This window comes from Sinocyclocheilus grahami, unplaced genomic scaffold, assembly GCF_001515645.1.
Source record: "Sinocyclocheilus grahami isolate Dianchi unplaced genomic scaffold, SAMN03320097.WGS_v1.1 scaffold284.1, whole genome shotgun sequence".
Taxonomy (NCBI): Eukaryota; Metazoa; Chordata; class Actinopteri; order Cypriniformes; family Cyprinidae; genus Sinocyclocheilus; species Sinocyclocheilus grahami.
Genome location: NW_015505463.1, coordinates 867,168 through 894,106, shown reverse-complemented (window position 1 = coordinate 894,106; position 26,939 = coordinate 867,168). Strand labels below are relative to the sequence as shown.

At 39.0% G+C, this 26,939-nt stretch overlaps 2 protein-coding genes across 2 annotated transcripts in view; one reads left to right on the top strand and one right to left on the bottom strand.

Moving 5' to 3' along the window:
- Positions 1-10,811, bottom strand: part of LOC107600475 (microtubule-associated protein 1A-like) — a 38,280-nt gene extending 27,469 nt beyond the window's left edge. Inside the window, exons 1-3 of the mRNA XM_016292382.1 lie at positions 10,790-10,811; positions 8,434-8,535; positions 7,294-7,395 (exon numbers count right to left, since the gene is read on the bottom strand). Coding sequence (XP_016147868.1) covers positions 7,294-7,395; positions 8,434-8,535; positions 10,790-10,811 — 226 coding nt within the window. The remainder of the gene's footprint in view (positions 1-7,293; positions 7,396-8,433; positions 8,536-10,789) is intronic.
- A 727-nt stretch (positions 10,812-11,538) lies between these two features.
- On the top strand, positions 11,539-26,891 carry LOC107600464 (tumor suppressor p53-binding protein 1-like). Its single transcript, XM_016292370.1, has 24 exons — positions 11,539-11,653; positions 11,740-11,794; positions 12,065-12,225; positions 12,324-12,429; positions 12,742-12,830; positions 12,909-13,108; positions 13,653-14,931; positions 15,036-15,152; positions 15,302-15,502; positions 15,845-15,911; positions 16,078-16,161; positions 19,768-20,059; positions 20,936-20,995; positions 21,181-21,330; positions 21,940-22,160; positions 22,438-22,584; positions 22,852-23,240; positions 23,316-23,507; positions 23,783-23,965; positions 24,487-24,675; positions 25,375-25,466; positions 25,568-25,764; positions 26,343-26,479; positions 26,599-26,891. The coding sequence occupies exons 1-24, from the start codon at positions 11,542-11,544 to the stop codon at positions 26,781-26,783; spliced, it is 4,905 nt and encodes a 1,634-aa protein (XP_016147856.1). The 5' UTR covers positions 11,539-11,541; the 3' UTR covers positions 26,784-26,891.
- The last annotated feature ends 48 nt before the right edge of the window (positions 26,892-26,939 follow it).

Below are 26,939 nucleotides of genomic sequence, written 5' to 3'. Positions count from 1 at the left end.
TTGTTCAAGGACCCATTCATCTGTGTCGCTTGTAAAATTCCCGGCTGAAGTTTCAAGAGGCAACCACTCATAAGGGAATATCAACACATATGGGAAGTCTATAATACACTTTCATCATCAGTATCGATACAGTAAGTTTATTTATTTTTTATCTAAAAATATATAAATTTTCTAATAACATACATTGCAATTTTTACATTTACTTAATGCATTGGTCTAAAGAAATCCCTGACTTCTATTCACTTGTCCTGGAGTCTATTCAACTGACTTGTTGCCGGAGGTTGCTTTCATGTCTCATCTCTTGCACTTTTCCTCTTGAGAAAAAGGTCATATGGGAATTCAGCAGCAGCACTTAGAAGCACAAATCTTGCTCTCCTGCTTAGAACTTGCAGGCTTTCTTTTCAAAACAAATGTAATCTATATATTAAAAAAGATACTAAAGGCCTCACACATGAGTCACTGTTGCTACAATGAAAACCTGCTCAGTACTGCTTTGTGTAACTATGAATTGAGATAAGTCCAATGAAAAAACAGACAGACAGACAGACAGACAGACAGACCTATATATTAAAAAAGATACTAAAGGCCTCACACATGAGTCACTGTTGCTACAATGAAAACCTGCTCAGTACTGCTTTGTGTAACTATGAATTGAGATAAGTCCAATGAAAAAACAGACAGACAGACAGACAGACAGACAGACAGACAGACAGATGATAGATAGACAGACAGACAGACAGACAGACAACACAGACGATAGATAGATAGATAGACAAACGACACAGATGACAGATAGATAGACAGACAGACGACACAGACGATAGATAGATAGACAGACAGACAGACAGACGACACAGACGATAGATAGACAGACAGACAGATGACACAGACGATAGATAGACAGATAGATAGATAGACAGACAGACGACACAGACGATAGATAGATAGACAGATGACACAGACGATAGATAGATAGACAGACAGACAGACAGACGACACAGACGATAGATAGATGGACAGACAGACAGACAGACAGACAGACAATACAGACGATAGATAGACAGACAGACAGACGACACAGATGATAGATAGACAGACAGACGACACAGACGATAGATAGACAGACAGACAGACAGACAGACGACACAGACTATAGATAGACAGGCAGATGGACAGACGGACGGACGGATGGATGGATAGATAGACAGACAGACGATAGATAGATAGACCGACAGACGACACAGACGATAGATAGATAGACAGACAGACAGACAGACGACACAGACAATAGATAGATAGACAGACGACACAGACGATAGATAGATAGACAGATGACACAGACGATAGATAGATAGACAGACAGACAGACAGACAGACAGACGACACAGACGATAGATAGATGGACAGACAGACAGACAGACAGATGACACAGACGATAGATAGACAGACAGACAGACAGACAGACAGACGACACAGACGATAGATAGATAGACAGACAGACAGACAGACAGACGACACAGATGATAGATAGACAGGCAGATGGACGGACGGACGGACGGATGGATGGATAGATAGACAGACAGTATTATGGATTTATTATTATTACAATATTGTGACTGGATATATATTAAATTATCTGGCATATTTTTTATTCATACATTTAATAGGAAATTTTCTTCCCACAAGCAAACAAACAAACAAACAATTATGTACTGGTTACATATTATTATTTATCTATATTAAAATATCCAGCATATTTTGATTTACACAGTTAATATAGGGCAATTTCCATCCTACACGGAAAAGAACAAAGTTAAAACTGCTCTTATTCATGTGCTTAAACATTGCATTAACTAAAAGTCACTCCGTTTTGTGCTCTGACATTTACAAGCAGTCAGCCATGATGACACTGCACTCACGTCCGGATCAGTATTCCTAGCACAGCTGCAGGAGTGGCAGAGAGCCGTACTGAGCATGCTCAGTCCTCATCCGTCATCCTTCCACTGCTGACTAAAACAATGAAAGTGATTTCTGTACAGAACAGAGCAGCAGTGACTGCCACCTGTCAGAGACCAAGGTGAAGTGGAGGAAGCCACTCTGTGTGCTGTGAGAAGAGGGAGCAGCTCCCCTGCTATCATTACAGAAAGATTTTATTTACACTTCTGCCTTTCAGTTCCTATAACGCACTGTAAACATAACCAGCAAGCCAGTCTGCAGATATGATCCAGATGGCAGGATATGGACAAATACATCGCCCACTGACACATAATAAAAATTGTATTATGTTATTATAAAAACATTATTATTCTTGTCAAGCAACTGGGATGGGCATGCTTTTTATAGTTTATGAGATGACCGGGTGAAATATCCACCTTGTAACCTAACCTCAATACAGGAGTTCATTATTGATAGAAGTCAGTTTCGTGACTAAGCATGATACTAAACAAGACTAGCAGAAAAATCCTCAGCTTATAGAGACAAAGATGTTACTGTCAAAAAAGGCAGGCTCCGTGAAATAACAACGGCATTCTTATTTTCAAGATTCTGAGCGGAGTAAAGCAGCAGCTTTTTGCTTGCAAGCCAGAATTAGAGGTAATAGTAGAAGACAAGAGTTCAGAGTGAGGCCAGTTCACTTCTGGATTAGGTCAAACTCTGATATTGAATTTCACTGAATCACTGGTGAATGAGCTAGATTTACTAGAAACTATACCTTCAGTGTACCATCAATGTATACAAATCTGAAAGCTTCAAACAAACAGCTTTAAATACTCTTTCATTTTTAGTTCAGATTCCTAGTCTGCAGGAGGCTAAATAAATAACACAGTCAACAATGTGGAAAAAATGACCTGATTTGTTTAGCCTGTCAGAGATCACAGATGAGATGAGCAGCATTGTTTATGCTCTGATTCCCAGTGCTGCTAAAACTAAAACTATTAATTTAAAGCTGCAGTCCGTAACTTTTTTTGGTTAAAAATGATCCGAAATCAATATTTGAGCAAGTGCATAACCAGCCAGCGTTCGAATCGCCTTACTTTAGCCCGATTCACAATGGTCATCTTATAATAATGTTTTCTAATTTGAGTGGTACGGGTAGGTTTTTGCGGGAAATTCGAGCATGCTGCTGCATCACTACGTCACGTCTGTAAACATAAAGAAGTTGTCCCGGCTACTAGGTTATCACATGAGAGGATCCTGCAGGTGGCGGATCGTTTATAGCCTTTTCTCACAGCAGCTGGAATAATTAAATGTATCATTTTGATGGCGGATTGTAATCCAGAAAGGATTATGTGTTTATGAAACACATGTGAATTAAAGTAAATTATATTCCAGTTTTAAATGTGCTTCTGATTACAGATAGCCTGGGATTACAGTTCGAAGGGAGCATAATTTGCTTTTTGGGTTAAAAGAATGTCTTAATATGAAATTCGAGTGCTATGACATTTAGAGATTAGACTGTACAGAAATTCAAATCTACTCGCTTATACACACTATAGCCTACTCATAGTCACGTAATGCTGATGTTGTTAACATTAACAATTTGAGAATAAAGTATAACAATAATAATAATTTGCACGGTTTGATGTGATATGAGCTCATTTAGATTTAATCACCATTGGTAGCGCGATTTATTGTAATGTTTTTTTCCTCAGTTGGTCAGAACAAATGTGGCAGACTTGTTACTTACTTGTTAAGATGGCAATATACAGTGAAAATTCTTATTTGGGTCATATTCCAAGATGTAGGCTAGAATCTGTGAGTGCAGTGACTGACAGCCACACACACATACTCCTCAAAACATTAGATTCATCCGTGCTGGAGCCGTGCCGGCGCACAACCCACACAAGGAAGATAATTCCACACTCATCTGCAGTTGCAGGTTTTCAAACAGAGATGGCGACAAAGAGGCAAAACTTACGGACTGCAGCTTTAAATAAACAAAAATAAACTAATATAAAAATATTAGATTAATAACTTTAACTCAAAATTGTAAAAATCTTATTCTCTGTATGTCAAACTTGTAACAACAGTGATTGACCCCTAATACCCAAGTTCAAATTACATTTGGACACACAAAGTTTCCTTGGCCCCAAATGCTGTTTAAACCTTGTCTTTTGAGGTTGCTGGATTATTGGGATCAGTGGATTGGCACTTTGCTGGCTCTCTACAAAGTCTGCCCTTGAGAGTGAGAAAAAAGCCCCTATGGCTTCAAAGCATTTTTGTCTCTCAGTGATGGTGGAGCATTATATCATTTTATCTGTCCAGCCCTTATTCAGAGAGCTAATTGCATCTTTCACTTGAGTGCACACAGCAGAATAGCATTTGCCCTTACAGACCTTGAAGAAATCATAAAAACAGTGGCTTGTCTCAACAATACCTTAATAATTGGTCACTGTTCATAGAATTTATTATATATATATATGTGTGTGTGTGTAAAATATATACGTATATATAGTATAAATACTATTATATATTTTTTTAATGTTTTATTTCAGTTATTTTAGTACATGAAGTTAAACTAAAGAAGCGAAAAGAAGAAATATTGCTTTGGTATATGAAATAAAATAAAATAAAAGAATAAAAAAATAAAGTAATTAATTTAACGTTTATTTCAAGTAACAAAAATGTATTTTATGGTTTTAGTTTGGTTTTCAGTACAGCTGCATTAGCCCTTGAACAATAAATTTAGCGATGTTATGATTCTTAAAGTTAAAAAAAAATTAAAATTTAATATTTGTTGTCCTGACATACAAGTGGATAAAAGACAGCTCACAATACCCAGATTCTGTGGCATCCCCGTGTGGTGCTGAAAGGGTTAACACATCCCACCAGCAAGCACTCTGATCTATAACACCCATAAGCCCATTATAGACTCCACTATACACTGATAGGGTCTCACACGGACTGCTTCTCTACTGAATAGAAAGGTGGAGGAAATCATTTGGAAGATATATTATATAAGAAATTATTATCAATACTATTATCCACTGGTAAAGAATAATAGTGATGGAACTGGTGATTAATTCAGCGATAGATAGGGAGTCAGCAGTCACATATGAGGAACCATATGGTATAAGGCAGTCTAACAGAGAATTTAGATTAAAGCCTTGACGTACAACACCACAGAATGGAGAGATTAAGAAAGACAAGAAAAATAGGTGATGAAGTGAGGAGTGATAGAGTGACCATGCAGTGTATGCAATCTTGTGCATGCAAGTATGTGTGTGTGTGTGTGTGTGTGTGTGTGTGTGTAGGTGCTGGTATGCCACGATGCGGAGGAAATAAATTTAGATTTAACGCTTTGTCCTCTCTAGCTTCATATCTGCTGATGGTTGCAGTGTGCAGCATAGCATGTTGTTATCAGCTGTGCTGCTCAGAAATGCCAACACTTTACAGAACAGAGCATAGCAAATGTTGTTATGTGCTTTATAATAGATAAAATAAGATTAAGTGTGTTCAAAAATGAAACTTTGCTGAAAATGTACTCACCATCAGGCCATCCAAGATGCAGAGGATTTTGTTTCTTCATTGAAGAAACATTGTTTTTGAGAAATTTACCATTACATCATTTGTGAAATCCATTAAAAATTCCATCCCCTGTTTTCCTCTCACATCAAAAACCACTGACAGATTTGTTTAGAACCATTTTGGACTGTTTTCACTTGTAAACGGTGCTTGACCTGTGCATATTTCTCTCTTTCATATAAGATGACTTTTCACTGGAGAGAGTAACAGTATGGACAGAGGATTCATATTTTAGCCGGAAGCAGCAGTTTGAAGTTTTAAAATGGATTGCTTCATGGTTTGATTGATGCAAACACACAGCTTTTCACTTCACGATACATTAATCGATGGACTGGAGTCGTGTGGATTACTTGTGGATTATTGTGATGTTTTTTATCAGCTGTTTGAACTCTCATTCTGACGGCACCCATTCACTGCAAAGGATCATTGGTGAGCAAGATGTGATGCTAAATTTCTCCAAACCTGTTCTGATGAAAAAACACTCATCTATATCTTAGATGGCCTGAGGTTAAGTAAATTGTAAGCAAGTTTTCATTTTTGGGAGAACTATTCCTTTAACCACACAGAATAAATAAATGTATTTTTATTTATTTATTATATAACTCAAGTACTACTGATTTAAAATCCTTATTCTTTTACACACACAAAAGGACTAAATAAAATTCACAAGTTTAACATATATTTATAGTCAAGCTGTCAAGTTGTCGGATAAACCCAGGAGTGTCACTCTATTCCACCCATATATCCGTTCCAGATAGGCTTTCAGTCTGTGTTGCTTAGCAACAGGCAACGCTTGATGCTTTCCTTTCATATGGAACAGTATTCATTGGCAAAGAACAGATATACAAACTAACTAATGACATGCTGATCTTGCTTAATTATGAATTATAAACATCGTTGAAGCACAAGAACGGATAACATGGGCAAAACAATTGCATCCACACACTTCAAACTGCATGTACTCTACTGAACAATTTCCCACATACAAATGTCAATAGCTTACTGCCAATGCAAACAGAGCCACACTGACTTGAAAAACAACATTTATGAAGGAAATATTTAGGGTTAAATAAACGCACTCCATCATTTAATATGCATTTACAGAATGCTGCCATTTCACTGCCTGTGGGTTTCCCAGGGCAACCTCACAGGAAGCCTTACATCAATGCAATCAAATCTTTCACCCTGGGATTTCATAAAACTGTCGTTTCACACTCACCTTCTCACCTTCACATAATCTATTAGCTGTCAAATGGCAGGAAGATACCCGCTATCACAAATACTGTGATACTGACAGAGTAAACAGAACATATGTTCTGAATCTCACAACATCACAAGGTATTCTTATGCTAAATTTACACTGCAAGGGTGGCACAGAAGTGCTTCTGAAGTGGCATTTAGGTGTCTTTACAGACTGTATAATGCTGCTTAGAGGTGGCATAAATGCATTTACAACTGTATACTTTGATACTAGGGGCTAAGTTTGGTCAGCGCAGGCAGAAATGGTCTTTTATGCAGTATTGTAACTTTACACTGAATTTTGAGCAGGCACAGAGCAGCTTTAATTCAGATGTGTAAAGACTCCTTTATACTTTTTGAAGTATTTAGCACTGTACACTTAAAAAGGAAAAATCAATCAATCAATGAATAAACAAACACACATGGCTACCAGAAATCATATCATATGCTACTGTTTAAAATAGTACATTTATTTTTTTATAATTTTTGCAAAAGCTCATGCGTCATCTTTCTGAAACTTTAATAACTGACCTTTCACCTCTGACGAGAACTGGGCAGAGTGTCTTGCTTCAAAGAGCTTCAGTTCCTTATTCAAGTCGCAAATGGTCAAATCAACGTCCCATGACAGGATCCCTGTTAGATGCACAATTAATAAATCAATAGTACACAATGCTAAAATGTCAAAAGATAAACTATATCCTTCACAAAAGTTACACAGAGACTAAAAAAAATAACATGCACTGTAAAAATGTTTTTTTTTTTTTCAAAGTTGTAAAAAAAAAAAGATTATTGGAATATACTTTACAAGAAAATACTATTCCAGTCTTTCAACTTTAAAATGCCACGTTCAATTCAATGTGTTACTTGCGGTTTCTTTGTAATTACTTGTGAAATTTACTGGCAATTTCTGAAAGAAAATTGTTTCTACTCCATTCTTTCAGTGTATAATGATCACATATCATCTGTATATGCATACATAGGTTTCTTTGTATGATGCTCAATTATTAACAGCTGTTATTATCAATTATCAGTTATTATTATAATTATCAGTTGTTATAACGTCTGTTTGGTCCATATGTGACTACTGAACTCTTCATGCTAAACCCAAAGGTAGAAACCCCCCAAATGCGACTCACCCCCTATTAGCTGTCAAATGGCAGGAAGATACCCGCTATCACAAATACTGTGATACTGACAGAGTAAACAGAACATATGTTCTGAATCTCACAACATCACAAGGTATTCTTATGCTAAATTTACACTGCAAGGGTGGCACAGAAGTGCTTCTGAAGTGGCATTTAGGTGTCTTTACAGACTGTATAATGCTGCTTAGAGGTGGCATAAATGCATTTACAACTGTATACTTTGATACTAGGGGCTAAGTTTGGTCAGCGCAGGCAGAAATGGTCTTTTATGCAGTATTGTAACTTTACACTGAATTTTGAGCAGGCACAGAGCAGCTTTAATTCAGCTGTGTAAAGACTCCTTTATACTTTTTGAAGTATTTAGCACTGTACACTTAAAAAGGAAAAATCAATCAATCAATGAATAAACAAACACACATGGCTACCAGAAATCATATCATATGCTACTGTTTAAAATAGTACATTAATTTTTTTATAATTTTTGCAAAAACTCATGCGTCATCTTTCTGAAACTTTAATAACTGACCTTTCACCTCTGACGAGAACTGGGCAGAGTGTCTTGCTTCAAAGAGCTTCAGTTCCTTATTCAAGTCGCAAATGGTCAAATCAACGTCCCATGACAGGATCCCTGTTAGATGCACAATTAATAAATCAATAGTACACAATGCTAAAATGTCAAAAGATAAACTATATCCTACACAAAAGTTACACAGAGACAAAAACAACAACATACACTGTAAAAAATGTTTTTTTTCAAAGTTGTAAAAAAAAAAAAAAAAAGATTATTGGAATATACTTTACAAGAAAATACTATTCCAGTCTTTCAACTTTAAAATGCCACGTTCAATTCAATGTGTTACTTGCTGTTTCTTTGTAATTACTTGGGAAATTTACTGGCAATTTCTGAAAGAAAATTGTTTCTACTCCATTCTTTCAGTCTATAATGATCACATATCATCTGTATGTGCATACATAGGATTCTTGGTATGATGCTCAATTATTAACAGCTGTTATTATCAATTATCAGTTATTATTATAATTATCAGTTGTTATCGATTATTATCAATTATCAACAACTGTTAAGCTTTAGCAGTTCTGCACTGTTTATCTGAATAACGTCTGTTTGGTCCATGTGTGACTACTGAACTCTTCATGCTAAACCCAAAGGTAGAAACCCCCCAAATGCGACTCACCCTTTTTTCTTCTTCTTAATTTAAGGGTTTTGCAGCTGGGCAATGGTAAATAAAACACGAACAGAACGGCCTTAAACATCTGCGCAATTCCAACTCTCGAGTACAAAACCCCGCCTTACGCTTCTCTCTCGGCCAATCAAAGCAGGTTTTCTAGCAGTTCGGTTGAGCCAAGAGCTTTCGTGTCCAATCAACGCGAGTATTCCTGCAGGGTTTTTTTTGCCGCGAAGTAAAAGCTTTCGCTAAGGTTAGGCTGTGAAAGGTGGCAGTAATGCAACGCTATGGATGCCAACTGCCGTAAAACTCCAATGAAGAAGAGGAGGAAGAAGAAGAAGGCTGTGAAAGTATACAGAAGTTCTTACGTTCGCTGAGATGGATTAACACCTACCAGGAATCCAGCAAGTACGACAGCTGTTTTTTCCTGCTGTGTTTTACAGAAAGGGCTGCTTTCGTTTCAGGCTATAGCTGCAGTGCTTGCTAGCTACCTGCATCGGCGTTATAAAAGTTAAGAGTCAGCCATGCCTACCTAAAACGGCTCGTTCTAACACGCCCCCACATGTCTACGTCACGATGTGGGAAGATTTTCATAACTCCGTCCAAATGTTCACACAAAGAAAGAAGGCGTAATTTTTATTCTCGCTGTAGTATTGTTGTTGCCGCCGCCATGTAGTGAAGGCACTGTGTGATTCGTTGTGAAAGCGAAACTACTTTGTTTGGTCTTCCAAAAGAGGACACGACTAGAAATCAGTGGTTAAGTTGTATTTAGAACACTGTTCCAGAACAGTTTAACCCAAATATTCAGATGTGTGCAGCACATTTTATGGAGGATGAGGACTGTTTCCTGGGAGAGTAGCCTACAATGCCGGTGTCTGTTTCTATAAAGTGGGGCAATTCCAACTTTGCTAGGACAGTCTGGCGCTTCATGACTCACAGCCTGTAAGTAAGGTTTTATATTTAAAGAATTTGCCACTGACGATTCAAATGCGAGTTTTGAGCAGTGTAGAGTAGCGCTTGTTGTTTGTCGTTTCTCCGATCACAAGCAGACATGGTTTTATGTTTATGCAGTGCGATACACAGCGCGATACACAACACAACGTGTAAAAAGACGGTATAAGTCATTATAATCAGTAATTATGTCCCCACTGGATGCAACGAATGCTTTGTTTTTAATGGGTTTTAATGTTTTTGTCTCGTCTCGCTGGGAAAAGGCATCACAATATGGTAGGGGCGTAACATTTCCTCCACACACTTGAGGAATTCGGCCAATCACAATGCACTGGATAGCTGGCCAATCAGAGCACACCTCGCTTTTCAGAACGATGAGCTTTGTAAAAATCGATGCGTTTCAGAAAGGCGGGGCATAGAGGAGCAACAATAATGTACAGTATGTGGAAAATGTGTTTTTTGAACCTTAAACCGCATAAACACATTTCATTACACCAAATACACAAATTTATGTTTTTTTTTAGCAACGCCATATGACCCCTTTAAACACACACATGAGTTACAAAAACAGTCGGTTATGTCTGTGAAGGTAAACAGCTGGGAAATAAACCGCATGTTTATTTTAGATCTGTGTGGCAGCAGCAATATACAGCAAATAAATCACTGCTCTCTTGTCTCCTCTGAGGCTGGGACTCTTAACTAGTGTTCTGTGCTCGTCTGTGCAGCCAAAGACAGAACAGTAAGCACGCTTTGCTCGAACTTTCGCCATGGCATTAGAGCTGGTACAGCGTTGTCGCTTGCGAAATCAAAATAATGGCGCCATGGTTGGAAACTTGCAGATTAAGAGGCGGTAATATTATAATGAGATCCCTTTGCCACGTCGCTAGGGGAGCAAAATCAGACGCGCTCGTTTTTTCAGACGCTTGCAGAAAAAGGCTTACCAAAACGGTTACTGGGTTAATCTTTTACAAGTTTCCTTGGTTGGTAGATGCACCGGGGACCTGATTATAGCACTTAAAACCTGGAAAAGTCCGATTTTCATGATATGCCACCTTTAATATTTTGAATGATCAAAATAATTATAATTAGATCAAAATAAAAAAAATTATTTTTTGTTTTACATTTTCACTTTAATTTTAGTTTAGTTTTTTTTTGATAGTTATGTGCTTTTTGGTATTTTTATTTGTTTTTAAATTTCTATTTAGCATGAATAATTTTTTTTATTTAAGTTAGTTTTAGTTTTTAGTAATTTTAGTACTTCAACTTAAATGTATTTCAGTTAGTTGCCAAGGCAGCATTTCAGTTTTTCTTTTTAAATGTTTTTCATTAACATTTCCAGTTCATTTCAGCATTATTTCAGTTAGATTTAGTTAAATGTAACAACACTGAAGCAATATCAAGAAGTGTCACCATGGCCATTCATTTCATATGATGCTGCTTTACTAAAAAAATGCTTGGCAGTATAATTGAATGTTTGTGTTAATCTGATCACAGATGAGATGTCTCAGTTTGGTCTCTTGGAGCTGAAAGAGAGCCAGGGTGTCTTTGAGAAAGATGAGCAGGATGGAGCTCCTGCAAACCAAACAGACAGTCAGAAACCAGCCAGCCAATGTATGTTTACATTTTACTGCAAACTATTGACTTGCTGCCCTTTAGTTTAAGTTTTTTAATGGGTTTCTGTTCATTTTCTCTGTCAGGTGGATTGAAGAGTTCAGAAAGAACATCATCCAATCAAGATGGAAATTCTACAGGGCAAGAATCTTTTTTCAAAAGCAGTAGTGTTGATAGGGCTGTGCATATCATTGAAAACTCAAGATTATTATTACGGCTTCCATGATTAGCTAACTGTGAAAAGTGTCAACATATCTATTGTGTAAATCTGAATCAGAGGCTTTAAATTTGTTTTTGGTAATGAAGCGTGACATTTTAAGGAATCATTTTTGTCATAATTGTACAGTTCTAACTAATGGTAATTTGCCCAGTTTTAGTTAGTCAGTTCTAATTTTCTTGATGATATTGTAGGTCAGAGGTCAGTTCAAGGTGCCCTTCGAAGCCTCAGGATGGGGAAGGCAGGAAGCTCAGTATTCAGGCTATACTGCACTCTCAGTTAACTGACAGTCAAGAAGATGAAGAAGATGTGCTTGTTTCCTCACAGGATGACATGTTTGAAAAGGAGAGAAATGGTGTGTAGACCCAAATGATTCCACTTATTATCTGTTATTGCCTAATTATGTTTTTGGTTTAGTTTATTGTTGTAATCAAGTCATGTTCACTGTAACAGGCACCAAGGCAGAGAAAGAACAACGGCCAACATCCACACCTGCACATAGCCTTCGCTTACTTCATCTGTCTGGACAGGGCACACTTGTACAGGAGAGTCTTTCTCAGTGAGTGGTTATTCTCTATTTTTTTTTAGGTTGGATGGTAAAAATGAGTGTCTGTGTTATTATATAGATTATATTAGGATCTTGCAATATCTAACATAGCAAAAATGCTATATAATCTTGCCTGACTGTTCTGCTTGGTAATAGTTCACCCATAAATGTAATATTGTCATCATTTACTCACTGTTAAGAATGTTGATGACTTTGACAAAAATTTGAATCTAATTTTGATCTGATCTGTTTCTCTTTGCACACTCAAAAGGTTAATTGTGGCATTCAATAAGTGATTGTCTGCCTTTTCCTTAATTTCTTTAGGCAATCTGTTGACTTTGTGGCTGCCACTCAGGACAATTTAAGCCAAACACCTTACATTGTCCCAAATTCACCCACAGAAAAAGAGCAGAGTAAGTGTGTTTCACATACAGATGAAGCTTAGGTGACTGTACATTTTTTTTAAAGCATTCCCAAATGATTCCATTTAGATTATAATGAAGCTGCTGAATCCCCAATGGACACATCAGCCCCCCCTGAGGACCAGCCTCCAGGGAGAGAGGAAGAGCCAATGGACATGGACCCCTGCCCCAAACCACAACCCACAGCCTCCACTCCAGTGTCCCAGAATTCCCCTGAATTTGTTCTGGAGAAAAGCCTCTCTGTCCCCAGCCAGCCTGAATTCTCACATGTAGGCATCAATTATTCAGAGTACAAGTGTGGTCACATTTACTGTTGTTTGTCGAATTTCGTGGGAAATCGAAAATCCAGGTATTTCAGTAGGAATCCAAACGATTGGGAATTTTGTGTGAGGGTGAAAGATTTTACCACGCAATCACACATATTGTGCATTGGTTCAGGTTGGATGTTAACCAACAGAAAGCTGTTCGATTTGAAAGTGACTTCTGTGTGAGCTGTGCTTTATATATTGCTACACTACTGACAATAGACGGACCTATTTTGCATAAATTTTGCTAATGTCAAGTCACCTTTATTTATATAGCGCTTTTAACAATAAAGATTGTGTCAAAGCAACTGTACAGCATTAATTAGGAAATTAGCGTGTCAATAATGCAAAATGACAATGACAAATAGTAAAGTTGTGACCGCTAATACCGCTAGTAAACGCTAATGTAACCACACCTTATCTTTGTGTTACAGTCCCTAGCATTCCAGTTAAACATCTCTTCACATTCTTTTGTTTACAATGTACTTTCCGTGTTTTCCCAATGTAGGACGTGTTTATTTCCACTCCAAGCCTTGAACATGGGAACAATAGTCAAGGGACTGAGAGCTCAAAGAAGCTGCCTCACCAAAACAGCCCATCAGCAACGGAGTCAGGATCGCCCAATCAGACCGGCCCAGCGGAGCAGCTAAAAAAGTCTTCAAGCAGCGGTCCACAGCCCTCTCAGGTGGCTGAGTGCTTTCAGTTGGAGCTCAGCAGTGAAAACAGCAGTTTTGCTCAGAAGACACAGTTGTTCGTTGTGGAGGAAGATAGCCAAGCCACACAGATCGCGGAAGAGGAAGGAACTGTTGGTGTGGACAAGAGTGACTCGAGCCCTAAACAACATTCTTGCTTGCATTTTGGGAATAGTAAGGACCCTGAGCCTGTTAAAACATCAAATTCACAAAGTTTTTCCAGGGTGCCTGACTCAACAAGTACAAGTGCTTTAACCGAAAAAGCAGAAGACTGTGAATCCTCTCAAAAGATCTCACAGGCTGTTAATGTAGGGAACCAGAATGTAAGCACTTCTCCAGGTGCAACTCTGTCCCAGCTTTCTGTCGGTGCAGACTGTGTTTCAGACACCCCTAATGCACCCCAAACAAGTAAAGCCACAGTCGCTGACTGTTCAAATGCTTCGCCATCAACTGACAGACCTGTAACCCCTGTTCCTGTCCCCCAACCGTCTCTGTCTCAGTCAGTCTTGACTGCGTCGTCTCAAAAGAACACAGAGAAGGAAAAAGAACATGTTATTCAAAGCCAGAGACTCAGTCAGCCCATGACACACAGCCACAGTGTTGTTACAGACAGTGTTAGAAATGCTGAAGAGCAGGAGAGGATGGATGAAGGTGAGGTTCAGAGTATGGTGATGGGTGATGACACTGGGATCAAGCTGGGTTTGTCTGAGAGCCAGGTGCTTTCTCCAGAACCCATGGAGGAGGAGGAGAAGGAGACATCCCAGTGTGAAGCCAGCAGAGACGACCACTCCTCCAGCAAAGACGAGAGCTTCAGTGTCATGGTGCTAGAAGAGAGCCAGAGGGTCTCTCAGGAGAAAGTGAAGGATGGGAGGTCACAGCCGTTCATAAGCTCCTCGCAACCTGTGAGGGGCTCTGTGCAGAACAAACATGAGGCCACGGCAAAGATCTCAGGGTCTCAGCCGGTGGGATCAACTGAGGTTTCACCTTTACAGCTTGAGAGAACTAAGTCCCAGACCACACAGCCTAGTGATACAGGACAGCACAAAAAAAACCTGGACAATACCGCCAACAAAAGTCTGAGTGACAGCTCTGGAGGTGGGCTTAAGCCTAAAAAAAGTGATCTATTATCCCTGCTGATTATGTAACTTGTCTTCAGTAAATCCAACTAGTCGTTTTTTGTTTCTTTCTTCCCTGCCCAGAGCTTCCGTTTCACTTTACATTGCCCAAAGAGAGCGAGCTGATCCGCCCAGCAGTGAGTGCAACTCCTCCACAGATTAGTCAGCTGAAAAAGACACCGAGGCACAGCACTCCTATTGGTGGGTGTCCATTTTTTTTGTTGCATAACATATTTGTATTTAAATACCAGTATACTGAGATGAAACCGCACACCCCTCCCTCTTAACCTTCCTGTCCTTGTTGTGGTGAACTATTTTTCTTTTCTTCATGCCTTTTTGAATTTTTGCAGAGATGACCTCGTTCTCAGAGCCATCAGAGGCCGACGTTACCAGGGAGATCACAATGGCGGCCAGTGAGATTTCCGTAGAGGAGAGCAGAGAGGGCGAAGAGCCAGCCGCAGTGGAGCAAGATGGGAAACTGAGTCTGAGAATGAAACTGGTGACCCCAGTGGAGGAAGGCAGAGAGGGCTCAGAACATTTCAGCTTGCAGAGTAAAAGCCATTTGTTGTTGTTTTTTCAGACACATTGACATTTTCACTCATTGACTTACACCAAAAACATGATCATGTATAATTATAATTGCATAATTGCAATATATACTTTTAATTGTTTATTTTTATATTTGTTAATTTAATTTTGTATTTAATTATTTCTTTTAAAAATGTAATTAAAATATAATAATAAAATAACAATTAATAAATAATAATAAAATATATTACATTAAGATATATTATAATAACATATTTTATATATATTTTTATTGTATATTTGTATGGTTTTTTTTATGATTTAATAATTGTAATGAATTAAGCTTGATTTTAATGCTTCCCCAGAACCACCATTAACAGATGGGGAAGGATCGGTCTCCAAGGCTACCAGTGTTGCCATGGATGTAACCAGGTAACCTGCAGTAGTTGCTATGCAGAAGCATGTTGCTGATTCACTGCCTTAGTCTTTTTAACACATTTGTAGTAACACTGGACTTAATTTCATTTAAAAACTGGACAAAACTCTTTGTTGGGAAATTATGTGGTTTATTATTTCTCTGTTCTTGTCTGTCTTTCAGTCCTTCTGTGTTTAGCCGTGTTCGGGAGGCCCACAGGCAGGTCCAGGTAGAGGATGATGCAGAGTCCAGTGATCCTCCGCTCAGGTACCACACTCCTCTAAAATAAGAGAAATGTCACACTTTAAATCACCACCTGCTGTTCATTACAGATAAAAGTATATTTTGTGCAGTTCTTTTAAAAAAAATAGGGCTTGTTTGCTAGGTATCTTGAATTATATGCTCTCACAGAGCTCCACAATGAGCATTTTATGACTGTGCAAATGTGACAATTATTTGGACGCACCTGATCAAAGCATATAACATCACGATTAAAATCCTGTTGTTGTTATTAATCCCTAATGCATGTTGTGTGCTGTGTAGAAAGCCCAGTTAATTATAATGTTGTGCTGAATTTAAGGCATAGTGTGTAAAGGAGACACAGGGTATGAATTGAGAACCACGCCTTTTGTGCTGTCAAAAAAAAAAAAGTGTTCTTTTATGCACAAGTGCTACATGATCCTGTGTTTTCAATGTCTCAGAGCTGCTCGGTTTGCAATTAATGCTGCTCCACACAAACTCCATTTCTACAACATTTTGACTTTGGGTCACTTGAGTCAAACGTAAGGCACTTTAAAGATTTATTGTTTAATGTTTAAAGATTAAAGAAACGAAGACAGACATGAATATTTGTATTTTAATTTGCTATTGTTAGTGAAAGTGTAATCAAAATATAATTGTTTTCAGATGGTCATAAGGTGATCAGTGCTGCTTTTGGATGGGCGTGAGTGCTATTAAACAGTGTAAGCATAAAGCCCTGTCTCAAATTACTAGACTCCATAAGAATAATATTGGGCACAACTGACCTTGAATTCTTTTTTGCTGAGGTTATAAATAGAGTTCCCTTGGTGTTGGATATCCTTAGAAAACTAAAGTAGGTTTGATAGTGCCTCTCCTGCCTGGTCAGGGCTGTAGAGAGCCGTACAATGGAACATAACCCATTTCCACAGCTCAAGGTTGGGATGTTTTTGGTTTTGTTTTGTTTTGGCCTTTGTCTTTGGCCTGGGTTGCTCAAGGTGTTTTTCCTTGTGATCTTAGGGTGCTTTCACACTAGCACTTTTGGTGCGCACTCGGGTTCGAATGACGTCAGAGTTGGGTACGTTTGGATGATTTGAACGCTGTCTTCCGAACTCTGGTGCGCACCCGGGAACCGTACCCAAGTCTGCTTAAAAGGGGTGGTCTGGGGTAGGCCTGTCGCAGTAATCAATATATCGACTTATTGCGCAATATCATGTTTTGTACATTCCACTTGCGCCTGTGTATTTTGCAGATTCTCGTACTTAACGTGGTGTAGTCATGAGTTGCTAGTTCAAATTTAAAAAATGCTTCTACAAGCAAAGTTTCATCTGCAGATATGGTCTTGTTTAGGGATCTGTGCATTTGTGCATACGGACATCTAACTGCTAAGTAGGGATTGTGTTTTTCAGCAATAAGTGTGCACCCTTCATTTACAGAGAAAAGAAGGTCGGAAAAATCTGTAGATGGAAAAATCTCCATACAACTTCTTTGTGCATTTTTTTTCTACTTGTTACTTTGCACTTTTTGTTAGAAAATGTTTATTTACTACTTATTCAAGTTTTTTAAGGTATCTAATATTTTGATACTTAATTTCCATGATCTAAATATTCTTAAAAATGTTAATTTTGTTGTCATTTGGAAGTGTGTAGGCCTTCTTGCATTATTATGCTGTTACATTATGATTATAAATTCAATGGCATAAAATGTTCTTTAAAATGAAAATAATATCGCTTATCGCAATTATTTCTGGGGCAATATATTGCACAACAAAAAGTTATCGTGACAGGCCTAGTCTGGGGTACGGTTCAAGTGAACTCCGGTACAGTTTGCTGCTGATATGAACGCAATCGTACCAAATCGTGGAAGAGAACCGCTATTTAGGGCTGCAACTAATGATTATTTTGATAATCGATTATTTGGCTGATTATTTTTCCGATTAATCGGATAAAAAGCCTCTCTTTTGTTTTTTGTTTTTAGTTGACAAAACACATTATCCCACATCCTGCACAATGCTGTTCTTCAAACAAATGTGCCAACTGAATGCTATGAAACATACTGTATGGTAAATATATCTCTATGCTATACATTGTGTAAAAGAGTTATAAAACACAGTTTAAATGGACAAATGGACAAAGGACCGTTTAATTCCCTATATTAAAAATGGAAAGAATAATGATGAAGATAGTAAAGAAAAACACAAACTCTGTGTTAACAGATATGAGGAATGTTCTGCACGAACACACACATTCATTTTGAACACCGTAACCTGTTATTGTCATTTCTTTATTCTGTAAATGTAAGATACGTCTTACATTTATATTCATTAACACTCTGTTATCCCTTTACGGTTACTATGATAAAATACTTCACTTACATGTTGACTTTTAAATCTAAATTTAACGTCCAGTAACAGATATATCAGCAAAATTTATATTATTGCACTGAATATAAATTTTTCCCCTCTTTTGCCTTCATGCAAAATAAAAACGCTCGTGCAAATATGTACCATTTACAGAAAATCGTAAAATGCAGATTATGCGCTGAAGAAATATATCTCACACATTAAACCGCACATGCATCTGTCAAAGTGCCAAGACAGGATAAGCCGTGTTAAACATTGCGCTAATGCATTAGCATGAAGTTAATACATCGTGATTTGGGCAACTTGGATCACGCATCTTTCCCGCAGCAGCTCACTTTGTTTCATCCGCTATTTTTTAGATGCATTTCGTCCGTAGAATCGAATCGGGTTTGGACCAGGCAGTTGAACCAAGTGTGAAAGCACCCTTAGATTCTTGTTAAGGAACCATCAGTTGATTTACACTTTTTCATTACATAATTGTGTAGGGCTGCTCGCTTTAAATTTAAAGGCTGTGATTTAATTAAGTAAATATATGCGCTGTGTGTTTTTATAAACAAGTAAATCATGATCCGGTGTCTTCAGCGTCTCGGTTCACAGTAAATGCTGCTCTACACAAACTCGTCTCTGAGTTTGGGTTGCTCTTAATGTGCAACAAACCACCTTCCCAAATTTGTAAAGTTTCCTTTTTTTTTGCCATTGATGCCTTTAATTTTGAAAAGTGTTTGATAGCAAGCAATGTGGGAGAGAGAGGGGAGTCGGGACTCGAACTCAGGACACGTGAAGCACAATGGCGCTATATGTTGGCGCGCTGCCCATGAGGCTATCGGTGCAGACAATGTTTAATAAGGAAGAAATTAAAACAGTCATAAATATTAATATTGTAATTTTACAGTCGTATTGCAAAATCAGTGAATATTTTTCTTAAATACACAAATTTATTTTGCAGTGAAATATTACAGTGGCAATATTAATATTTGTTTCATTTTTATTTAGTAACAATAATAACTAACAACAACAAACAACATTATTATTATTTAATCTCACAAATGTTGGCCAAATTGTGCAACCCCTGCAAACAACCATAGCAAACGCCATTAGATTTTTGTCTTCAAATCCTGCAGCCCTATTTTTGTGTGCAAGTGGCTTCACATGTCAATATATATATTTTTTGTTTATCACTAAGTGAAACATTAAAGTTATTAAGTAAGGTCGTGCACTAGACTAAACAAATGTACTTCTGCCTCTATGTGATTGTCTCTCCACTTCTCCAACAGGCAAGCAAGCCAGCTGTTCAGTCCCCCCAACACTAATGACTCAGGACTGTCTCCCAACTGCCCAAAAGAGACGGCACCCAGCAGAGCCACAGGCCGAGACACTGAAGCTGTATCTCTGCATCCTGCTAGTATGGAAGCAAACTCTGAACCTCTGGTCAGTGGTCTGTCCTCCCCTGCCAGAGAACAAGAGGTTCTCAGCACTTCTGACAAGCCTCGAACACCTGTCCGACAGAAAGCCGTGTCACAGCAAACTAGTGTGGATATCAGCTCGACCACCAGCCCGCCCAGCAAAGTAAGAACATTTAACGATAAAAGCGTGCTTAACAGGGATAGTTCATCCAAAAATGAAAATTTGCTGTTAATTTACTCACCCTCAGGCCATCCAAGATGTGGGTGACTTTTATTCTTCAGTAGAACAGTAAAGAAGGTTTTTAGTTGAAACTGTTGTCCTTGGTGATCCATAAAATGCAAGTCAGCGGCTGCCGGTTTTTGTGATTAAAAAAGAAACATAAAAACAAGACCAAATCAATACCCATAGCTCCTGGCGATATATTGAGGTCTAATGAAGCGAAACAATTGGTCTGTACAAGAAACTGTACACTACTTTCAACAGTATTACCTTTAATCCACAGCCTTGGCAAGTGAGTGTCTAGAGCGCAACCTTTCTGTCGCATGACAATGGATGAGCTCGCACTTGAGCTGACGCAGTTAAATTACGAGAGATATAGAGGACGCTGTTTTATTATTCATCAAAATGGTACTTACCTGTGCTTATCCCGGATGCTGGAACAAGTTTTAAAAAAGTCAAATTACGTCCGTGGGTTCTCATAAACAAACATCATCATCAGCTCAAGTGTGAGAATGCGCTTCGCTTCATTAGACCGTCAGGAGCCAGGGGTTTTGATTTGGTCTTTTTTTTTTACATATATTTATTTCTTTTAATCTCAAAAACCGGCAGCTGCTGACTTGCATTTTATGGATCACCAAGGACAACGGTTTCAACCAATTAAAAATCTTCTTTGCTGTTCTACTGTGGAAAAAAGCCACCCACATCTTGGATGGCCAGAGGGTGAGTAAATTAACAGCAAATTTTCATTTTTGGGTGAACGGTCCCTTTAACGTGCCATATGTTACATTTTTTTTCACTTTGTCTCTTTTGGTTTGACAGAGAGCTGTGTCTCAGCAGACAAGTTTTGACCAGTCTGGACCGTACAACCTGTCTGGAAGGGTAAAAGATTTCAATAAATGTTTATAATGACTTTTTTGTAAATATGTCAGGCATTACAAAAATGAAGAGAACAGTTCTGCACAATGTCATAGATTTCAAGAAATCCATTATTATTTAGTATTATTATATGTATAAAGGGCTGTAACTTTTTAGATGTATCCTCAAGTATTATCTTCCTTTTAAAGGGAGAACCAAGCACACCAACCAGAACCTATCCAGGCCCATCATTGCGCAGACATGTTCGCACCATCCAGGAAGTCCGAACAACAGTCACTCGGATCATTACAGATGTCTACTATGACGATGGCAGAGAGATTGACCGCAAGGTTACCCATGTAAGAAGTGTTTCCTTGGCAACTCCATAATTTTTGTTTGTGTTGCTCTAGTTATAATGACATCTTGTGACAATAGTTTTGATTCAGGCGTGAATAATTTAATGCCGTGACCAAAAGTGTCTAATAATTGGGACATTAGGTAGTATTTGGCTGGTGATGTCATCTCAACATGACAGCCCCCATGAGGCAACCAGGTGCCAGGTTCACATAACTCAACCAGATTCACAAACATCTCAACATCCCAATGATTTCATGAAATATTTGGGATTTAAGACATGTTGGAGGTTATCCATTACATTTATAGGCTATTTACAATGATATTTTTTTTTACATTCTTTTCAGGAATTCACATTTTACTTAAATACACCATTTAGTAAGCTACTGATATGACAAATCTTCATTTTATTTGAGGGGACATGATTTTAAAAGTATTTTAGAAGTGCTGTTTATTTCGTTATGTGTAAATCGTTTTAATGAGGAAAATATTACTCAATATTTGGTTTTCAGTCTCAGTCTTATGATTATTTCAAGACAGGTCAGAAACATTGGCAAAGGTCTTAAGGATGGATTAAGCGGATAAACAAACCTCTGCTGTATCTTTTCTCCAAGGATTCAGAGGAACCGGTGGTGGATCGCTGTGTCGTAGACAATGACATCTCCCCATCCCGCACAGGAAGCTCCATGACATCAGGAGACCTGGCTGACGTCAGTTCACTCTCCTCGAAGGCCCCATCACACCGCAGCTCCAGTGGGACAAGCAGTGGGGGCCTGGGCCCAATCAGAATGCCAGATTTCCTAATGCCCCCCAGTCGAGGTGCCAAGTCTGGCCGGTAAGAAGTCATCTCGTCTCTGTTTCCATTACTAACACTCTGCAGTTAACACACGAGTCTCGGAAATGGTCACGCTTGTAGGGAAGTAGGCCCTATTGCGTAGAATGTCTTGTTTGCATGTTATTGTCAGTACGTTTCCTTCAAGCATGTTCTCACCTTCTTGTTATTAGACACGGTTATGATTTTAGTATCTTCTCATGGCTGCTGCTCCCATACACATTTGGTCGAGGGCGTTTCAGCTGAGCGCATCCTCTCCTTGTGTGTGTTTGAACCCCAGGTGGGGGGGACGGCAGCAGCCGAGGACTCACACTGTGGTGGTGGGGTCAGAGGTGACGGATGCACGGGGGTTTCAGGTCACCACCCAACTGAGCCCCCGTGGCCGTGCCCAGCGAGGAAGGCCTCCTTCCCGCGGCCCGCTGTCCAGGTGAGGTGCTCCTGGATAGGCTGGCAGGGTCCAAGATGCTGTTTGTACCCTCAATTAGGCACTAATTTATAGCCACTTCATGAAACCACTGTTTTTAATCATCTTGCATGACTCTTGTTCCTTTTTTCCCCAAAAATATCTTAGACATTAGTATTAACTCAGCTTTCCTTTGTGGATCATGGATAAGCTCTCTGTTTGTTGTGATGCTCATTGTGTTGCTTTTTTATTATCATTCTCTCTCCATCACCTGCTAATACTGACTCTCAGAGATGGCAGGACAGGACAGAGAGGTGGTGCCCATGGCCAGGGAGCATCATCTTCAGAAGAGGAGCACTTTGTCCAAAGGCATGTCCAAGCACCGGGCAGCCCAGTAGAGCCCAGTGCTTCAGGCCACTCTGACTCTCTCAACACCACCTCCCCGGATAACAGCGCTGGGTCCAGCAGTTTTGTTGGGTTGCGTGTGCTGGCTAAGTGGTCATCCAACTCGTATTTCTATTCTGGGACTATCACTCGAGACCTGGGAGAGAACCGTTTCCGCCTTCTATTCGATGACAACCAGGAGTGTGAAGTACAAGGAAAAGAGATATTGCTCTGTGACCCCATTCCTGTAGAGACGGAAGTTACCGCCTTGACTGAGCAGGAGTACTTTAATATAGGTAAGCAGGAACAAATAAAACACTACAGAACCATTACCTGTCTGAAACTATCTTGATTCTGTCTCTGCTGTTCAGGTGTGGTGAAGGATCATAAGACTCAAGGCTCTGAGTTCCTTTACTGTGTGGAGAAAGATGGTCAGCGTAATTGGTACAGCAGAACGTCTGTGATTCTCAGCACGGAGCAAGGCAGCCGCCTGAGGGAGCAGTATGGACTGGGACCCTATGAACCATCTACACCCCAAACCATGGCCTCTGAAATCAGCCTTGGTGAGTCTTCAACTGGCCTGTGAAAGTGGAAACAAGTTCTGGTTTCAGGCTAACTATGGAAACAAACATCTACTATAATTCTTCAGAATATGTGAAATATACTTTTTGAATGCCCTGTGCTTTTTGACTAAATGGTGTAAAGGATCTACCAGCAGGCGTTAACTGATCCAAGCCAAACTTTAACCTCTTGGTATGCCTACTACTAAATGTCTTTGTCACACAAGTTGAAACTGCACTACTTTTTTGTTGGTGTCACAGTGTTATTTTGTATTCAGATAACCTGGTAGAAGGAAAGCGGAGACGCAGAGGCAACTCCAGTGGAGCAGGGACCCCTACCCGCAGCTCCAGCAACAGCCAGAGAAACCCTGGGCCTTCTGGGAAACGAAAACTCATCAGCGGCACAGAGGAAGAAAGGACTCCTGCAAAGAGAGGACGCAGGGGGGGAGGGGCCAGAGTGGGTACGGTGCCCCTTGCAGACAGACTTTATTAATTCAACAATATGGACCAAAGCATTTGCTCAATTTTAGAAGAATGTTTTATTATATGCCTGATTTTATTGACTAATTTGGTCTTTTATTGTTTTGGGTTTTTAACATTTTATTCATTCTAGTGGCTATGACATTGTTTTACATTTATCTGTAAATGTATTTTAAAATGAACTCAGACGTATGAATGACAAACCGTAGTGCTTTTCTCCCCCGTGTTTCCAGTGTTGTATGTAACTGTCAGATTTTACAATGTAAAAACATTTGATAAACCTGAAGTTGTGAATATTTACTGCTTTTGATACAACTAAATGGAGTGCAGATCTCCAGCTCTAAACCGCAACTGGTATGTGGCATAACATGCTTTTCCTTTTGTGTGGGTGAGCACTCAACAGGGTTATATGGGAGTGGTGCCTGTTTAATTCCTCACAGTTAATTTTACTTTATGGCCTCTTTGTTACCCAACCATGCCATACTTATTATCATTTGAACAGGACAGCGTATTGCTGCTTGTAACACATCTGGGAGCGGAGCAGACCTGCCCCCTGACCCTAATGACCTGGTGGCAACACATGGACCTCTGCCTGAAAACTCTTCTCTCTTTATGGGGTTTGTCTTCATGCTGACGGTATCCTCTGAAACCGACAGAGACTCCAACCACCAGCCAAGCGATGAGGATGAAGGTGAGGGTTAGAACAAATGAAGACTGCATGTGTGATTGATGTTGAGTGTGCTTTGTTTTTAAGGCTCTGTGCTTTGCTTGTGATATAAAGGTAAGCATCATACAACATATGAAGCAATGATGTTAAGGCAGCAAAATTGGCCTTTAGTATGGTTTGTGGAATGTTGAAAAAAATGGCTTGATTTCTAACACGATTTGTACTTCATTTTTACACTAACTTTCGAACGAAATGAATGCTTGTATCCTGGCTAAATTAAATTGATCAAAAGTGACAGCAAAGACATTTATAATGTTGCAAATGATTTTCAAATTCAAAGGTTTTCAAATATATGCTGTTCTTTTGAATTTTCTATTCATCAAGAATCCTGAAAAAAAAAGTTTCCACAAAAATATTAAGCAACTGTTTTTAACATTAATTATAAGAAATGTTTCTTGAGCACCAAATCAGCAGATTAGAATGATTTCTGACGAATCATGTGACATTGAAGACTGGAGTAATGATGTTGCCATCACAGGAATAAATTACATTTTAAAATGTATTTAAATGCAGGACAGTTATTTCAAATTGTAATAATATTTTGCAATATTTGTCCTTTTTTTAAAAAAATAAAAAGTATAAATAATTGCAGCCTTGGAGCGTATAAGACTTGGAAGTGTGTGCGTTTGTACGTAACGTGATTCCTTTTTCTCTCTTGTTAAGAGTACGAGACAGCGCCATACAACAAACACTATACAGTGAGACAGCTGGAGGCGGGAGGAGGAATGATCCTGCTTGACTTCAATGAAGAACAGGTGAGCTCGTATTCAGCACCACTCTCTGTCCTGCAAGAGCTGCACAGCATCCTTTTTTTTGCTGTGTACGCATGTTTTAAGTGTGTGTTCTGCATCGTCAGTGTAAAGCAGCCTATCAGAGCTTGCTGATTGCCGACCAGCACTGTCGGACCAGGAAGTACCTGCTGTGTGTGGCAGGTGGAGTTCCCTGCGTGTCTCAGATATGGGTGAGGGACTGTTGCCAGGAGAAGAAGCTGGTCAACTATAGGAACTACCTACTTCCTGCCGGTCTGGGGCCAGAGGGACACATCGTGGAGTGGTAAGAGCTTGTCTTGTTTGGATATGACTTATTTTCTCATCTAATATTAATTCAAATAGTTCTTCAAAACCAGCCTTTAGGACTGACTGTTGGCAAACAATCCATTGTTTCGTGGTAATCAACCAGTGTATCTACACAAGTTGCCATAGTAATGAGTTCAGCCTCTGCATGATGCCAAGAAGCTTGAGAGAGTACTGAAAACTGGACATTTTCAGAACCGAATCAAGTCAATAATGTATTTTATACATTCATCCATTTATGATTTTGGAATGCTGTCACCATTAAATAAATATTGAATGTCACATGAGTGTAAATAAGTGAATTCATACACTGCTGTAAACAGTAATGCCCTGTTTGACTGAAGTCATGTCTCAAATAATGGGGAATGAATGTTTAGACCAAATTGCATTTCCAAAAATCTGAATTTAGTAAAATTTTAAACCACCTTCCTGTAGATTTAAAAACTGCTATCAGAAATGCCCCAACTCTTAAGTTGTTTCAACAAATCGTTTAAAAACTCATCATAAACTTATGTAAATTGTCTTTTTGTGAATACATTTTTCTTGCTCTGTCCTCAGGCATCCTCGCTCTAACCCTTTTAAAGCTCTGAAGGTGGTGCTCATATCAGAAGATCGTGTTGATTTGTGGACCTCTTTGCTTTCCATGGGTGGTGCAGCAAATGTTCATCACCATAAAGAAAACCAAGACCTTTCTGGTGGGTAATAGTACACTTAGTTCAATGGAAAAATGTATAGAGCTTTAAAGATGCACAAATAACTTGTGACAAAGGGATTAGAAAACCATATTCAATAGTGTGATGTCAATTTTTGACAGACATTCCAAACATGAAGTTTGATCTGGCAGTGACATCATCTGCATGTCCGTCTGAGGAACTGAAACGACGTGTGGTCCCGGACATGCCTGTTGTCTCTCTGGAGTGGCTGATTCAGAGCTTGATCTGTGGAAAGTGCCTCAGCTATAACGGCGACTCTGAATTCTGTCACAACCCGTCTACGTGAACCGTTGTCCTCTGGTGTCTTCTCACATGTATTTTAAATGTCCTCTGTGTTTTAGTGCATGCATTTTACTGTACATAGTTTTTATGAAATAAAATCGTTATTGTTTCACTTGTCTGTTTTCTTTCATAACCGAGATTACAAAGCATATGGTATTTA

Coding starts and splice junctions, on each gene's coding strand:
- LOC107600464 (XM_016292370.1), top strand. CDS start 11,542: ATGTCTCAGTTTGGTCTCTTGGAGCTGAAAGAGAGCCAGGGTGTCTTT. Junction 14,932..15,035: donor TCTGAGTGACAGCTCTGGAG/GTGGGCTTAAGC, acceptor TTCCCTGCCCAG/AGCTTCCGTTTCACTTTACA. Junction 20,996..21,180: donor CGTACAACCTGTCTGGAAGG/GTAAAAGATTTC, acceptor TTCCTTTTAAAG/GGAGAACCAAGCACACCAAC.